This window comes from Carcharhinus amblyrhynchos, unplaced genomic scaffold (genome assembly GCF_965287045.1).
Source record: "Carcharhinus amblyrhynchos unplaced genomic scaffold, sCarAmb.v2.hapA scaffold_82, whole genome shotgun sequence".
NCBI lineage: Eukaryota > Metazoa > Chordata > Chondrichthyes > Carcharhiniformes > Carcharhinidae > Carcharhinus > Carcharhinus amblyrhynchos.
Genome location: NW_027649822.1, coordinates 488,982 through 506,575, shown reverse-complemented (window position 1 = coordinate 506,575; position 17,594 = coordinate 488,982). Strand labels below are relative to the sequence as shown.

Here is a 17,594-nt window from a genome sequence, read left to right as displayed (position 1 = left end):
GTGTACAGGTTTCACAGTGTATCAGGATCCTGCCAGGTGTGTACAGGGTTTCACAGTGTATCAGGATCCTGCCTGGTGTGTACAGGGTTTCACAGTGTATCTGCATCCTGCCTGGTGTGTACAGGGTTTAAAACTGTATCAGGATTCTGCCAGGTGTGTACAGGGTTTCACAGTGTATCTGCATCCTGCCAGGTGTGTACAGGGTTTCACAGTGTATCAGGATCCTGCCAGGTGTGTACAGGGTTTCACAGTGTATCAGGATCCTGCCTGGTGTGTACAGGGTTTAAAACTGTATCAGGATCCTGCCAGGTGTGTACAGGGTGTCACAGTGTATCTGCATCCTGCCAGGTGTGTACAGGGTGTCATAGTGTATCAGGATCCTGCCAGGTGTGTACAGGGTTTCACAGTGTATCAGGATCCTGCCTGGTGTGTACAGGGTTTCACAGTGTATCAGGATCCTGCCTGGTGTGTACAGGGTTTAAAACTGTATCAGGATCCTGCCTGGTGTGTACAGGGTTTCACAGTGTATCAGGATCCTGCCGGGTGTGTACAGGGTTTCACAGTGTATCAGGATCCTGCCTGCTGTGTACAGGGTTTAAAACTGTATCAGGATCCTGCCAGGTGTGTACAGGGTGTCACAGTGTATCTGCATCCTGCCAGGTGTGTACAGGGTTTCACAGTGTATCAGGATCCTGCCTGGTGTGTACAGGGTGTCACAGTGTATCAGGATCCTGCCAGGTGTGTACAGGGTTTCACAGTGTATCAGGATCCTGCCAGGTGTGTACAGGGTTTCTCAGTGAATCAGGACCCTGCCTGCTGTGCACAGGGTTTCTCAGTGAATCAGCATCCTGCCTGCTGTGTACAGGGTTCACAGTGTATCAGCATCCTGCCTGCTGTGTACAGGGTTCACGGTGTATCAGGATCCTCCCTGGTGTGTACAGGGTTTCACAGTGGATCAGGATCCTGCCAGGTGTGTACAGGGTTTCTCAGTGGATCAGGATTCTGCCGGGTGTGTACAGGGTTTAAAACTGTATCAGGATCCTGCCAAGTGTGCATGCGGTTTTGTGAAATTAATAAAGTGAAGCAATATTCCTATAATTACAAGAAATGTCACATGGATTGAATCTTACATTGATGCTGAATTCACAAGAATTGATCAGTTCCAAACAGGTTTTAGCCCTGCTCCTAGACGCTTTCAACTTCTGTATCTCAAATTCTGATAACCTCTAGACAAATATGCTGATACACCCAGATTCTGACAAGTAAAATGAATTGTCTGAAATCTCCATTTCCTCCCTTACCTTTCAGGTGGCTGGGTATTTCCGATAATTCTTGCTGAACTTTCATATAATTAATTGGATCAGAACCTGTGGAAAAGAATTAACTTCCATGAAATCAGGTCTGTGTAATATTACAGTAAAGTTTGCAGTGTTGGGTCTGAAACTGAATTCAGTGTGATTTTACCATACCGAGTTCCTCTATTTCTCTCAGTATTGTGCCCAGTTTCCGTAAGCTGTGATGCATTTTCACAAAGGATTCCCACATGACCCTTCGAGCCTGAGATCCTTTTTCCATCACCAGATTGAGGAGAAGTTTGGAACTGCCTGCCCTGTTTCCCTTCTCCACGAGCTCACTGACTTTCTGTAAAGAATAATAATGAAGAAATTGATGAGTGGTGTGAAAGATAAACACTGGGAAAGAGAACGAAAGGATTTACTCCGGGATGGGATTTCCCAGTTGTTTTGAGAAGCAGCGACTTATTTTGGTGACATGTCATTCTGAAAATTGATGAATATTTTCCACACATCTTAATTCCATCATTCCTTCAAATTAATGTGAATAAACTAAATTTAATGGCTGGAATACCGTTCCCAAAGGTTGGCACACAAGTGGAGGTAATGGCCGAGTGGTATTATTGCTAGACTACTAATGCAAAAACTCAGCTAATATTCTGGGGACCTGGGTTTGAATCCCACCACAGCAGAGCCCTGCCGTCTTGTTACATCTGCAACTATAGCTTACATGGTGGGGGGATACGCATGAAGTATTTTTGGGGTGGCACTAAAGCACAGCGGTTAGCACTGTTGCTTCACAGCTCCAGGGAACTGGGTCCAATTTCCGGCTTCAGTCACTGTCTGTGTGGAGTTTGCACATTCTCCTCGTGTCTGCATGGGTTCCCTTTGGGTGCTCCGGTTTCCTCCCACTGTCCAAAGAAGTGGAGGTTAGGATAATTGGCCATATTTTTAAAAAATCCCTCTAGTGTCCTGAGATGTGTAGGTTAGAGGGATTAGTGGGTAAATGTGTAGGGATAAGGGGGTAGGGCCTGGGTGGGATTGCGGTCGGTGCAGACTCGTTGGGCCGAATGGCCTCTTTCTGTACTGTAGGTTTGCTATGATTTCTATGATAATCCTGTGCTGTAGCTGTCTCAGAAATTACCACAGATGAATCAAAACATTGTTGATTTCTCCATCAGGAGAATCGACTAAAAATAACATTTCAATCATTTCCACATCATTAACTGAAATATCGGAACCTATTATTCTGCATGTTTACAGTTAGTGTGAAATGTCACTTACCATGTTCGCAAAGTTTTAACATTCATCACCAATTTACATTCAGAGTTTACAACATACAAAAAGAGGAGAAATCAGACCATGAACGTAATACAAAACAGGGTATACAGAAATGTCTTCAGGAGGTGAGGAAAGTCGAGAGGCAGAAGGGACAGTCAGACATCTGAAGTCTCAGCCATGAGTGGCAGTCTGAATGAGATGGTCCACATGGAAGGGTGCACGAAACGCAAAGGGAAGCTTGAAACAGCCGTCAAAAAGTTTTCTTTCTTAATTTTTCTATTCTGCAAAGGTTTTCTGAAAAAGTAGCTCAGACCAATTGTGATAGTACTGCATTGAGGTCAAAAAATGATTCAAATAAGGGAAAGGTGACACTTAATAGAATTGTGAAATATCCCCTAAAGATCTTTGCTTGAATAAACTTAAAGCAAAATCTCCTTTTGATGACAACAGTCCTTACAGATGTGATTGAAACATTCTAGTAACTTTATCACACAATGCCCTGTGACTTTAGGGTGTTCATCAGGTTAAAGTTAAACAACAGAGTAGATGTGTCCAAGATGCTGATGTTTCCCTGTGGAGCAGTGCCATCCAAACCAGGAGAACATGGTCAGAGTTTCACTCAGTTACAGATTATTTCAGACCCTCCATTATAGGAAAATAAAAACAATTAGAAAACTGTCCTGAGAATATATCTGAATATATTACTATGCTAGGGGTGTACTACAGGACTACAGGTCGCCCGACAGCCCATGGGCAGTGGAAGAGGGTATATGTAGAGACATTTTGGACAAGTGTAGGAAGAATAGGGTTGTTGTAAAGGGAGATTTTAATCTCTCTGGGGTGGATTGGAAGGTGCTAGAGCTGGGGGAGGAATTCGTAAGATGTGCATTGGAAGGGTCCTTGGAGCAGTATGTAGATAGCCCGACTAGAGAGGGGGCTATACTGGATTTAGTTCTGGGCAATGAGCCGGGCCAGGTGGTTGAGGTTGCAGTAGGTGAACATGTGGCTAATAGTGACCACAACTCCGTCTACTTTAGGATACTAACGGAAAAAGATGAGAGCTGTCCTAAGGGGAGGGTGCTAAATTGAGGGAAGGCTAGATACAGCTGGATTAGGCAGGAGCTGAGGGATACAGACTGGGATAGGCTGTTGGAAGGCAAGTCCATGTTAGGCATGTGGGAGTCTTTCAAGGGAAAACTGCAAAGGGTGCAGGAAAGGCATGTGCTGGTTAAGAAGAAGGATGGGAAAGGTAGGATTAGAGAGCCGTGGATTACTAGAGATATTGAGGACTCGGTCAGGAAGAAACGAGAGGCCTATGTTAGGTCTAAGCAACTGGGAATGGAGAGAGCGGTGGAGGAATACAGAGAGAGTAGGAGGGATCTCAAAAGGGGAGTTAGGAGGGCAAAAAGGGGGCATGAAATGGCTTTGGCAGGTAGGGTTAAGGAAAATCCAAAGGCATTTTACTCCTATGTTAGGAACAAAAGGGTGGCTAGGGGAAAAAAAAATCAGTCCTCTCAGGGACAGACGTGGGGAATTGTGCTTAGAGGCAGAGGGAATGGGGGAGATCCTGAATGAATACTTTGTGTCGGTATTCACGAAGGAGAGGGGCTTGATGTCTGGGAGGTCATCGAAGGAGCGGTAGACCAATTGAAGGAACTATCGATTACGAGGGAAGAAGTGTTAGGGCTTTTAGGTAGCATTAAAACTGATAAATCTCCGGGGCCCGATGCTATTTATCCTAGGCTGCTCAGGGAGGCGAGAGGTGTAATTGCTGGGCCTCTGACGCAGATCTTTGTCTCTTCTTTGGACACAGGTGAGGTCCCAGAGGACTGGAGGATAACGAACGTGGTACCGTTCTTTGAAAAGGGTAGGAGGGATAGCCCGGGTAACTATAGGCCGGTGAGCTTAACGTCAGTGGTAGCTAAGTTGACGGAGAGGATTCTTAGGGATAGGATGTATGAGCATTTAGAGCGTTGCGATCTGATTAAGGATACGCAGCATGGCTTTGTAAAGGGGAAGTCTTGCCTTACGAATCTGATAGAATTCTTTGAGGAGGTGACAAAAACGGTCGACAAAGGATGAGCCGTTGATGTCGTCTGTACATATTTCAGTAAGGCGTTTGACAAAGTCCCTCATGATAGGTTGGTAGAAAAGATTAAAGCTCATGGGATACAAGGCCAGGTATCTAGATGGGTAGAGAACTGGCTTGCTAAGAGGAGACAGAAACTAGTAGTGGAGGGGTCCTTTTCTAGCTGGATGTCTGTCACTAGTGGTGTGCCGCAGGGCTCGATACTGGGACCACTTCTCTTTGTAGTGTATATAAATGACTTGGAAGAGGGAGTAAGTGGTGTGATCAGCAAATTTGCTGATGACACCAAGATGGCTGGATTGGCAGGCAGTGAGGAGCAGTGTCTGGCAATACAGCAGGATATTGATAGGCTGGTATATTGGGCAGATACGTGGCAAATGGAGTTTAATCCTGATAAATGTGAGGTGATGCATTTTGGCCAGCATAATGTAGGGGGGAGTTATATGATAAAGGGTAAGCCCGTAAATAGTGCAGAAACGCTGCAGGACCTGGGGGTGCAAGCGCACAAGTCTTTGAAGGTGGCACTACAAGTGGAGAAGGTTGTGAAGAAAGCCTATGGTATGTTAGCCTTTATAGGAAGGGGTATAGAATATAAGAGCTGGAGTCTAATGTTGCAGTTGTATAGAACGTTGGTTAGGCCACATTTGGAGTACTGCGTCCAGTTCTGGTCGCCTTACGACCGGAAGGACGTGGAGACTCTGGAGAGAGTGCAGAGGAGGTTTACCAGGGTGTTGCCTGGTATGGAAGGACTGGGTTATGAGGAAAGATTGAGCAAACTGGGGCTGTTTTCCCTTGAAAGACGACGACTGAGGGGGGTTCTAATAGAGGTATATAAGATTATGAAGGTCATTGATAGAGTAAACAGAGGTAAGCTATTTCCTATGTTAGAGACACACAGCTCGAGGGGCCACAGGCTTAGGGTGAGGGGGGAGAGGTATAACATGGTTATTAGAGGGGGGTTTTTCACACAGAGGGTAGTGGGGGTATGGAATGCTCTGCCAAGTAAGGTGGTGGAGGCAGGCACGCTGGAGTTGTTTAAGAGTTACTTAGACAGGCACATGAGTGGGTTGGAGATGGAAAGATATTGGAGATTGTTTTAAATAAAGTTCATTAGCATTGGGACGTCCCTGGTAATGTATAAGGATGTGGAATGATACTGATGTTTTTCTCTTTTAATTCACAGGTTTTAAGTCGGTCCGCCTTGTTGTCCAACGAGGGGCATACACGCGATGGGTCGTACAAGGGCTGCTCTTGGATATTTGAGAATAGCCTAGTGCTTCATGTCGTTAGTGTGTGCTTAAACTGGACCAGATACTGGGCAAGACGACAGCTCAGTGACTATCACTGTTTGCTGTGCAGACACATGGATTTGGGCCGGTGTCTGTGGGAGTTTGCGCATTCTCCCCATGCTTGCGTGGGTTTTCTCTGGGTGCTCCGGTTTCCTCCCACACCCCAAAGATGTGCTATTAGGCTGATTGGCAGGAATAAATTGTCCCTAAATTAGTTTCCCTCAATGTGGAATGCCATGACCATAGATAAGGGTCATGGGTGGAGGGGGGACTGGTAATGTTAAAATGGCGGCGTGGGCTCGTTGGGCCCGTTTCCCGGGCTGTTTTTGTTCTTTGTTCTTTGTTACGGGAGGTGCATGGATTGATGCTATAACAGAGATTTGAGAATTCAGGACTCATTAGAATAAAGTTGTGAAGATTAAACGGCAAATCGATTGTGGCCTTACACTGAAGTACACACGTATGGTTTGTTTCCAACATTCAGTCAGAGGTCACACATTTACAGTCTTATGGGTCAGACTGGATATTGTTTTAGTGTGAAGTGGTTAAAATATGTTATTGTGATGTAGAAGTTAGTTTTATTTTGTTAATATATTGGATAATAAATTAATAACAAGCAGAGCAAGAAGTGGGAGTGGTCCAACTGGATTGGATATTAACTAACAGATAGTGAGCATTAAGGGTTCAGGGTGGAATAAGTGATTGCTGGAGGGGAAAGTAAACACAGGATCCACCTTGGAATGGTTGTTTATTTCTGTACTCATTAATACTCTTTCACAATTTGAGCACCATGTGACAGGGTCATGGGACCTTAGAAGAGGTCAGAATCTCTGTGGTGCGGCCCTCAGATGGACATCCCATTACACCAATGAAATATCCATGTGAAGCTTCCTTCCTGCCCCACTGGAACTTTACAATAGTTGGGTAATCCCTGTGTGTGCAGTAACTTCCAGCTAAACTTTGGTTGTTAGGAGAGAGCGTCCTTTATAAATGCTCCTTGGTTCATGGAAGGACCCTGGCAGCAATGACTACCTCTTCCAGCTATGATCAGTGAACCCACTAATTACTGGGACCTGCCTGTCACACCCTGGCATGGCTGTACAAAAGGCAATCTGGCCTTGAAGGGAAGCTCAGCATGAAGGTGCCATCTCCTTTTCCCGGCAGTAACAGCAGAGATCACTTCCAACACTGACATTACTGAGCCTGCAGATCCATTGATTATGTTATTAGCTCTGGGAGGTGAATCACTGTTCTCAGTTGGATAGGAGTCCGAGCAGTGACTCATTAATTGGCTGCTGTTAATAAAATGATGCCCAGGGCCCTGTGGTCTACCCAATCAGGGCTGGCTCATGTTCTGACTCCCAGCAGCGAGACATTGTACACTTTTGGAAATTTCATTCCAACATCTCATAAGCAAGTGGCCAAATGTACAAGAAGATCCTTTGTAAGACTGTCGATCATGCCAAAGTAAGTTATCTAGATTTATTTCAGATAATAATATATCAGTAATTTGACCAGCAGATTTTCAGGATGTTTGGAGGAAGGAAGTTTTTATGGCTGGGATTTTACAGGCTATCTGGAGATGGGCTGCCAGGTGGGAAGGTGGCAAAATGGCAGAGGAAGGCATTCCAGATGGTGGCCTCAAAATCGATTCTCAGAAAAGGCCTTTTTTTGGACACTATTTCATTCACGTTTGGGCCTACCCCCCCGGGGCAATAGATATGTCAAGGCATCGGTGCTGCCTGCCCTCAAAGAAACCCAGTCTTTCTGGGGTCTGGTCTCTCCCTGGGCTCCAGACCTAACTTGTCTAAATTTCAGGGCTCTTGGCCATTGACCTGCACTCACCCTCCAGATGCAGCTTCTGGTGTTGCTGCTGAGCTACCGGCTGTCAGACTGGGCTGACAGCTTTGGGTAGAAGCTGCCACCTTTAATAAGGACAGCAGGTTCCTGGATCCCACTACCTGCTGGAGCAACTGGGCTGGCAGCTTTGGGTAGAAGCTGCCACCTTTAATAAGGACAGCAGGTTCCTGGATCCCACTACCTGCTGGAGCAACTGGGCTGACAGCTTTGGGTAGAAGCTGCCACCTTTAATAAGGACAGCAGGTTCCTGGATCCCACTACCTGCTGAAGCAAGGGACCTGTCAGTGGGATCTTGCCACTTCCAAAATAATTCTGGCCTTTTTGTGGCTCCAAAAGTTCTGAAACACCGAGGTTTGTCTCATTCCAAACATGGGACTGCCGTAGACCTACCGATTGGTATAATTAGTCAACAATTCAATTTTCAGTACATCATGCAAATGATAAAATGTAAAAAGATGTAGTAGACAGACTGAGGTATTTTCCCACATTATTTCTGTCAGTTTTGTGATGTGTGAAGAAATGGAATTCAATCTACATCTTACCTGATATTCTTGTCCACTGAGATGGTCCTCGCCGATTAACATGTGAGCCAAACCTTCCACCCCTTCTTCAATCGCCTGTTCCAATCTATCCTGGTAAAATTTGGTTAATTGGAACAACAGGTCATCGTCACAATTTGAGAGGAACTCAGTGAGTGTCGAGTTTGGATCTGTGAAAGTAAAGAAATACCAACACATTATCAATTTTCTACCCAGACGGTTCCATTGCCTCTCATTCCGAATCCTCCTGTGAACCAGATTATTAAAGCTGTGTTTATCTACATTGCTACAACACCTGGGGGAACACATCCTGCACATGCTCAGATGTCATATCAGAGCCTGTGATATCAGAGTGAGTGACATCCCTGGGAGATCCTGTATCAAACACTTTAATTCCCAGTTAACCTGGAGAATCCCAATGCAGGCAGGGTCCCAGCTCAATGCTGCATTAAGAACTAGTAATTGGTACACAAATGAAAAACTAAGAGTTTCATTAGAATTTCCAAATGGTTTCTTGACAGCCGCTTCCCCCCACCACTCTGCTCACTTTAGCCACCATCCTTACTATTCCCCCATTTCATTCAAACTTTTTCTCACATCTCTCTGCCACTCTCCATGCAGGTCCTCGCTGCTGGGTCACTTCCATACAAGGGAAGAGGGGAGAACGGCAGGACCAGAAACAGTGTGTAGAAAGGCAGATACAACACACGTGCTACTTTCCACTAATCTGTATAATCAATTCATTAAAATATATACAATTTGTCACACAACCGAGCTTCAGATAGATTTCTTTGTTGATGTAGAACTGTTTTCTTCCTTAGCACTGCTGCCTCACAGTGCCAGGGACCCAGGTTCAATTCAAGCCTTGAGTAATTGCCTGTGTGGTGTTTGCATGTTCGCCCTGTGTCTATGTAGGTTTCCTCCAGGTGCTCTGGTTTCTTCCCACAGTCCGAAAGATGCGCAGGTTAGACGGATTGGACATGATAAATTACCCCATGGTGTCCAAATATGTGTAGGTTAGGTGAATTAGCCCTGGTAAACGTGCAAGGCTATGAGCACAGGGTGGTGATGTGGTCCTGGGAAAGATGCTCTTTTGGAGAGTAGGTGTAGATTCCTTGGGATGAATGGCCTCCTTCTGCACTCTGGGTGATTTCTACGGTTGTTTAATTTCGTGTCCCTGAAATTTCTTGTTTTCTCAAGAAAGGTCGAGGGCTATTTTAATCCAATCCATTTGAAAACTAGCTGCCCCCGAGTTAACAGATCTGACCATCCAGGACGGGTGGGGAAAATATCATCTCAAATCTGGATATTTCTCATTGTCTGGTCACATCAGCGAATATCCTTCACACTGTTCTATTCACCTTATCGGTAAGTGAGTGATTCAGACCATGGCGGCTGCCCCCTCCCTTCTCCCTGACCTCACTTCAATAACCCATGGACATTGGCCTGAATTTTATGTTGAGCAGGTGGGGACGTGCCTGACTCAGACGTGTGTGAAATCATGGGAGAAGACATTGGGCGCGTTTTTTGACATTATTACAATATTTCAGTGGCAGGCACTCCTCTGACTCTCGCCACAAACCAAGCTGTCAATTTAGCCCATTAAGGGGCCAATTAAATGCAATTTTACACAGCTCATCTGCCTTTACATTTACTGGGCAAGCCGATAGGCCAGGCAGCCTTTATGTTTTGGCTATAACCTGGGTCTAGGGCAGGATGAACTGTTTGGGCTGAAATAAAATGAACAACATGTGGCTGGGGATAGAGAGAGATCCGGGTATGATTGTGCTGCCTACTATTGGGCATAGATTTAACATTAATATTTACTTTTCACAGGCCAGCAGCTTTCAAGTGAACTGCTAGGACAGGGAAAACATGAATAGGAATTGCAGGGTGGCTGGTCCAAAGGTGAAGGAAAAAATGTCCTTTGGAAGCCAGGGAATAGAGCAAAAGAAAGTTCCAGGAAGATTGTACTCTGAAAGGAAGAAAGACTCACAGAATTCCTACAGTGCAGGAGGTCATTCAGTCCACTGAGTCTGCAGCACCCTCCCTCCCCACTCCCCCAACACTCTCCACCCGATAGAACTTTCCACTACACCCCCCACACCCCTGCATATCCTTAGGAAACAATGTAGCATGGCCAGTGCACCTAACATGCACATCTGCCGAGTGTAGAAGGAAGCGGGGCATCCAAAAGAAATCCATGCAGACAGGGGACACCCCGAAGATGTGCTATTAGGCTGATTGGCAGTAATAAATTGTCCCTAAATTAGTTTCCCTCAATGTGGATTGCCATAAAATAGATAAGGGTCATGGGTGGAGGGGGGGGACTGGTAATGTTAAAATGGTGGCACGGGCTCGTTGGGCCGAAGGGCCTGTTTCCCGGGCTGTTTTTGTTCTTTGAAATGTCTCAGCAACTCAGTCAGTAAGGGCAACTAGGAATGAATGGTAAATGCTGGCCAGCCAGTGACGCCCATGTCTCACAAATAATAAAAAAAATTGGCTCAGTGTGATCAGCATTGAGAATGAAGCATTAATAAAAAAATCCACAGAGATTGCTTGGGAGACATCTGTTACTTGGCTACAGAGTGTGATGTATCTGCCCATAGTTTGCCGACTAACTTACACATACTGCTTACTTATCGAGAACGTTAAAACATCAAATTGATTTCAGAACACGTTACCTTGTAAATTTTATATACCTAGAAAGGTATAATTGGAGTACAGCAGTTTATTATAGTTTCTCTTTCCCCATTTAATAAACATTTTATTAACTTGTTGAAACTTCATCAGTGAGATCAGACAGTGTGTAACCCGGGGAGGATGGAGTCAGTGAGAGCAGACAGCGTGTAACCCGGGGAGGATGGAGTCAGTGAGATCAGACAATGTGTAACCCAGGGAGGATGGAATCAGTTGCTCTGTTCAGTAGTTCCTTAAGAACATAAGAAATAGGAGGAGTCGGCCATCTAGTCCTTCGAGCCTGCCCCGCCATTCAGTAAGATCATGGCTGATCTGAAGTGGCTCAGTTCCACTTTCCTGCCCTCTCCCCATAACCCTTAATTCCCTTGCCTACCAAAAACCCATCCACCCACGTCTTAAATATATTTAGCGAAGTAGCCTCCGCCACTTCAATGGGCAGAGAATTCCAGAGACTCACACCCTTTGAGTGAAGAAGTTCCTCCTCAACTCCGATCTAAACTGCTCCCCCCACTTTATCTTGATGCTGTGCCCTCTAGTCCTGCTGTCCTTTCTGAGCGGGATGAATCTCTCTACCTCTACCCTATCCATCCCCTTCATTAACATATACATCTCTATAAGATCCCCCCTCATTCTTCTAAACTCCAACGAGTACAAACCCAATTTATTCAGCCTCTCTTCATAATCCAACCCCCTCATCTCCGCTATCAGCCTAGTGAACCTCCTCTACACTCCTTCCAAGGCCAAAATATCCTTGCGCAAGTGCGGCGATCAAAACTGCACACAGTACTCCAGCTGCGGCCTCACCAGTGCCCTATACAGCTGCAGCAAGACCTCCCTACTTTTATATTCAGTCCCCCTCGCTATGAAGGCCAGCATCCCATTCGCCTTCCTGACCACCTGCTGCACCTGCAGGCTGGGTTTTTGCGACTCATGCACAAAGACCCCCAGGTCCCTCTGCCCCGTAGCATGCTGCAGCTTTTCACCCTTTAAATAGTAGTCCCTCCTACTATTATTCCTGTCAAAGTGGATAACCTCACACTTGCTAACATTGTATTCCATCTGCCAGGTCCTCGCCCACTTGCTCAGCCTATCCAGATCCCCCTGCAGACTTTCCACACCCTCCGCACAATTTGCTTTTCCACTCATCTTTGTTCCATCCAAAGTAAACAGCCAAATACTACATAAATAATAAAAGTTAGGATCTATTAAGTCAGGTTCAATCCTGAGATTTGACTTGTCCAGCGGTATCAGCTGGGATCTTAATTTGCTGTTGTTCAGACCACACTGCAATTTGTTGGGGTGTATTTTACCATCCCACACGGCAGGAGAATCAGAGCATGGAAGAGGCAGACCATGGAAAGGTTCGGTGATCTTGACTGGGGCTTTCTGGTTTTGTCACTGTCTAAATTCACTTTATAGTCCCCAATGCCAGCTAACTATTGGACAGTACCAGAACTCATGTGCACCCTCCATCTGTGACTAGGATGAACTGATAGATGGTCACACAATTCCTCTTCCTGCTCAGCCCCTGGTCTCCTTTTGACTTCCCATTTGAACTGTGGATTCTTGCTCAAGATTTGGAACTCTGTCCTGTGAGAAATTACTATTCGAATTATTTTCTGAACCTACCCACATCCATTTTCACTCTTGTTGAAGATGTTGGATCTGATCCTTCAGCCATGGTGGTGTTAGACAATTCCAAATTCTGATTCTCTGTAATAAATACAATTTTCCATGTAAAATTACACTGATTAACTCCTCATAACAGCCATACATTTTACATGTGATATTTCAGGGAGTTTATTTGCGATGCAGGGTCACTGATAATTCTGTTCAATTCTCAAAATAAAAAGAGAAGGTGCTGGAAAATCCCAGCAGGTCTGGCAGCATCTCAGGGGGAAAGAAAACAGAGTAAATATGTAGAGTCCAAGATGACTCTTGGTTCAAACCCCAATGTTATCTCTTTTTCTCTCCACAATGCTGCCACAGCTACTGAGTTATTCCAACATTTTCTATTTTTTATTCCCGATCCCAGTATCCACTGTGTTTCATTTTTACTCAGCCTGTGTATTCTGATTTGAAACGTGTCCAGGCACACCCGGACAATCTGCAAATGCTCTTTCTCCTTTGGGCTTGATTTTCTTTCAGCAGAATCACAGGTAGAGACCGCTGACATTCCCTGTCAGTCCTCAATAACCAGTTATTAATAATTATAATTTAAATTATGTTGAGTTGTTTCAGCTCAATATAGACAGTTCCCAATACCAGCTATCTACAGGACAATTCCAGTACTCAGGAGCTCCCTCACCTGTGACACTGATGTCCCTCCAGATGGTCACTCACTTCCCTCTTTCTACCCAGCCATTAGAAATATTTACCTCACAAAATGCAGCATCTTTCCTAGAAACAAGCATATTTTTACTTCGTTATTAATAACAGGTTTCAGTTTCCTAAGGACCTCTTTGTCTGGTAAACTAACAGTCCCGGTTCAATTCCCTCTCTATGAAATCTATCCATTGTGTTACCTGGAGAAGAGCTGGGTGATTATTACAGACACTGCACGCCTCCAGGTGTAAACACCTCTTTGTGTTGGATAGATTCTAATGATCAGATTAGCAAAATGTTCTGTTACACAATTATCTGTTTCATGTTCCATACCCTACATTCACACCCTCCAATCGAGGACACTTGATCTTGAACTGAAGCAGGGATTGATTCTGACCTTTAATCTCCCCAGGCTGGAGAACACAATGGAAATAAGAGCTGTCTTGTCACTGTTACACTGAATGACGGTAACTCATCACAGGTCCATTTCACTGCAGCATCAAACCAGATTCATGAGCATGGCTCGTGACAGATGCAAAAATGCAATTGAACTCCTTGATAACAGTCTGCTCTGTGACACAACTGAGAACTGATACTAATTTATTAACTGGATCATAAACCCTCCTCCCTTTGTCACACACAGTCCGATTTCACTGACTCCATCCTCCCCAGGATACGTACAGTCTCAGCTCACAGGCTCCATCCTCCCCAGGTTACACACAGCCTGACCTCACTGACTCCATCCTCTCCAGGTTACACTCAGCCTGACCTCACTGACTGCATCCTCCCCAGGTTACACTCAGCCTGATCTCACTGACTCCATCCTCTCCAGGTTACAGTCAGCCTGACCTCACTGACTCCATCCTCCCCAGGTTACACTCAGCCTGACCTCACTGACTCCATCCTCCCCAGGTTACACACAGCCTGACCTCACTGACTCCATCCTCCCCAGGTTACACACAGCCTGACCTCACTGACTCCATCCTCCCCAGGTTACACACCGCCTGACCTCACTGACTCCATCCTCCCCAGGTTACACACAGCCTGACATCATTGACTCCATCCTCCTGTAGGTTTATATCCTCAAACCAAAATTTTCCATTCACTTTCACATTGAAGTAAATTACTGTAGCGCTTGGCACAATCGTACCCGTAGCAAAGCTGACCTATTCCTGTCATGTTCAATGATCGATGTGCATGTGCACACGTTCCCGTTTCTGCCCTCATTGAGAATTTTACACCTTATTTTTTATCGTCTGTCCATTTTCCTCCAGCGAAAATGCACCAATTTACACCTCAACACAAAGAATTATTGTTGCCAACTATATGTCCACTCCAGTAGCTTGTCTGTACTGTCATGTGAGTATACCCTTAAGGAGGCTTTTTTTTAAATCCTGTAGTTTAAAGACTCAGCGATGTCATTCAGGGTGGAGCTAAACCGTGGCAGTCAGGTGATAGGTTTGTTTATTCTTGGGGCTTTCAGGTTTGTTTTGGGAAGCAGTTTAGCAGGAAGATAAGAAACAATCTCTTCCTCTCCCTGTTTTTTTTTGGATCTGCCTGAAAGAAGCTGAGTTTAGGGGAAACATTTTTTTTCTATAACCTTTTCTGAGTTTCTTCACAAAGGATTTTCAGCATTCAAACCAGCAGGCGGGGTTCCTGTAACGAGTGGGCATTAACCTCTGCTGTAATGTGTTTGTTTGTTGGGTTTTGTGTGTTGGACGTTGTCTTTGCTTGGAAGACATTAGAAATATTCCCTTTAGAGTTATATATTATCATGGTTGATGTGTTTGTTGTTCATAATTGTTAAACATTCTGCTAAGATTCTTACTATACATGTTGAGAATATTCTTAATTAAACATTGTTTTTGATAAAAGCTCCTCGTGGGTTCATTGAATCACACCTGAAGTGAAAGGGGTGTGAATTGTCTCCAGGCAGGACAGTTATTGAGGTTTTGCAAGCCCAGAGAAATTCCGGGGTTTACAGATAGTGTGACAGGAACCTAAGATCCGATTGAAGCCGTCATCATGTGTGCAGAACTTGGCTATCAATTTCTGTTCAGCGATTCTGCGTTATCGTGTGTTGTGATGGCTGCCTTGGAGAATGCTTACCCGAAGATCAGAGGCTGAATGCCCCTGACTGCTGAAGTGTTCCCAGAAAAGAAGGGTACACTCCTTCCTGGTGATTGTTGAGCGGTGTCCATTCATTCGTTGTCGTAGCATCTGCACGGTCTCCCCAATGTACCATGTCTCGGGACATCCTTTTCTGCAGTGTATCAGGTAAACAATGTGGGCCAAGTCACACAAGTATTTATCGTGTACCTGGTGTTCTCAGGTGAGACAACGGCATCCGTGTTGATGATCCGGCACGTCTTAGAGGTTGCTCTGGCAGTGCTGTGTGGTGTCCTTGTCACAGTTCTCCTGAAGGCGGGTAGTTTGCTGGTACAATGGTCTGTTTGAGATTGCACGGTTGTTTGAAGGCAAGTAGTGGAGGTGTGGAGATGGCCTTGGCCTCCCAAAGATACAAAAGGCTAACACACCCAGCCATCCTATCATATCAGGCAATGATACCGTGTGTAACAGCCTCTCTGGTTACATCGAGGGCATCCTGAAACCCATTGTACAAAGAACCCCCAGCTTTTGTCGAGACACTACGGGCTTACAGAAACTCAGCTCCCATGGAGCAGTTGAACCAGGAACACTCCTCTTCACAATGGATATCTCAGCACTCTACACCAGCATCCACCACAACAACGGCATTGATGCAACTAACTCAATACTCAACACAAAAATCTCCAGGCGCAATTCTAAAACTCATTTGCTTCATCCTGGACTACAATATCTTCACATTCAACAACCAGTTCTTCATCCACACACATGGAACAGTCAGGGAACGAAATGCGCACCTCAATATGCCAACATCTTCATGCACAGGTTTGAACACAACTTCTTTACCACACAGGACCATCAACCGATACTACACATTAGATATATCGATTACATTTTCTTCCTTTGGACTCATGGTGAACAATCACTGAAACAAATACATGTTGGCAGCAGCTAGTTCCATCCCACCATCACACTGACCATGGACTGCTCTCTAGAATCCATTGCATTCTCGGACACAGGCATCTCCATCAAGGACGGTCACCTCAGCCTAATCTCACGATGCTCCACTTATCTAGCTTCCACCCCAATCAAAAACCAACCCCTACGGACAAGCCCTCCGTATACACAGGATTTGTTCAGATGAGGAGGATCACAACAGTCATCTACAGACGATGAAAGACACCCTTGTAAGAATAGGATATGGCGCTCAACTCGTCAATCGACAGCTCCAATGCACTATGGTGAAAAACCGCACAGACCTCCTCAGAAGCAAACACAGGGCACGACAGACAGAGTGCCCTTCGCTGTCCAGTACTTCCCCGGAATGGAGAAGCTATGTCATCTTCCCTAGAGCCTTCAACATGTCATCGATGAAGATGACCATCTCACCAAGGCCATCCCCACAATTCCACTACCTGCCTTCAAACAACCGCACAACCCAAAACAGACCATTGTTCGCAAAAATCTACCCAACCTTCAGAGGAACTGTGACCATGACACCACAAAACCTTGCCACAGCAACTAATGCAAGGCATGCCGGATCATGAACACGGATGCCATCGTCTCACCTGATCCACCAGGTATATGATACATACTCTCATTACTTGGCCAACGTTGTGTACCTGATACGCTGCAGGAAAGGATGTCCCGAGGCATGCAACATTGGCAAGACCATGCTGACGTTACAACAACGAATCAATGGACACCGCTCAACAATCACAAGGCAGAAGTGTTCTCTTGCTGTCGGGGTACACTTCAGCAATCATGGGCATTCAACCTCTGATCTTCGGGTAAGCGTTCTCCAAGATAGCCTTCAGGGCACACGACAACACAGAATTGCTGAGCAGAAACTGATAGCCAAGTTCCGCACACATGGGTACGGTGTCAATCGGGACCTTGGGTTCGTGTCACACTCTCTGTAACCCTCACAGCTTACCTGGGCTTGCAAAGTCTCACTAAATGTCCTGGCTGGAGACAATGCACACCTCTTTAACCTGTGCTTATCTCTATCTCCACTCACATTTTCTGCACCTGAAAAGACTTGATTACCTGTTAAGACTCATATTCCAACCTTTATCATGTAATTGAGTTTGTGTCTATAAATGCCCTGTTT

General features: G+C 45.3%; 2 protein-coding genes across 2 annotated transcripts in view; both read right to left on the bottom strand.

The window, feature by feature from the left end:
- The window catches only part of LOC145337934 (NACHT, LRR and PYD domains-containing protein 3-like), an 89,276-nt gene extending 87,914 nt beyond the window's left edge, over positions 1–1,362 (bottom strand). Inside the window, exon 1 of the mRNA XM_080182717.1 lies at positions 1,302–1,362. Within this exon, the coding sequence (XP_080038843.1) occupies positions 1,302–1,347 (46 nt within the window). The 5' untranslated portion in view covers positions 1,348–1,362. The remainder of the gene's footprint in view (positions 1–1,301) is intronic.
- Positions 1,363–1,449: 87 nt separating this feature from the next.
- Positions 1,450–17,594, bottom strand: part of LOC145337933 (uncharacterized) — a 222,541-nt gene continuing 206,396 nt past the window's right edge. Inside the window, exons 5-7 of the mRNA XM_080182716.1 lie at positions 12,680–12,763; positions 8,354–8,520; positions 1,450–1,641 (exon numbers count right to left, since the gene is read on the bottom strand). Coding sequence (XP_080038842.1) covers positions 1,450–1,641; positions 8,354–8,520; positions 12,680–12,763 — 443 coding nt within the window. The remainder of the gene's footprint in view (positions 1,642–8,353; positions 8,521–12,679; positions 12,764–17,594) is intronic.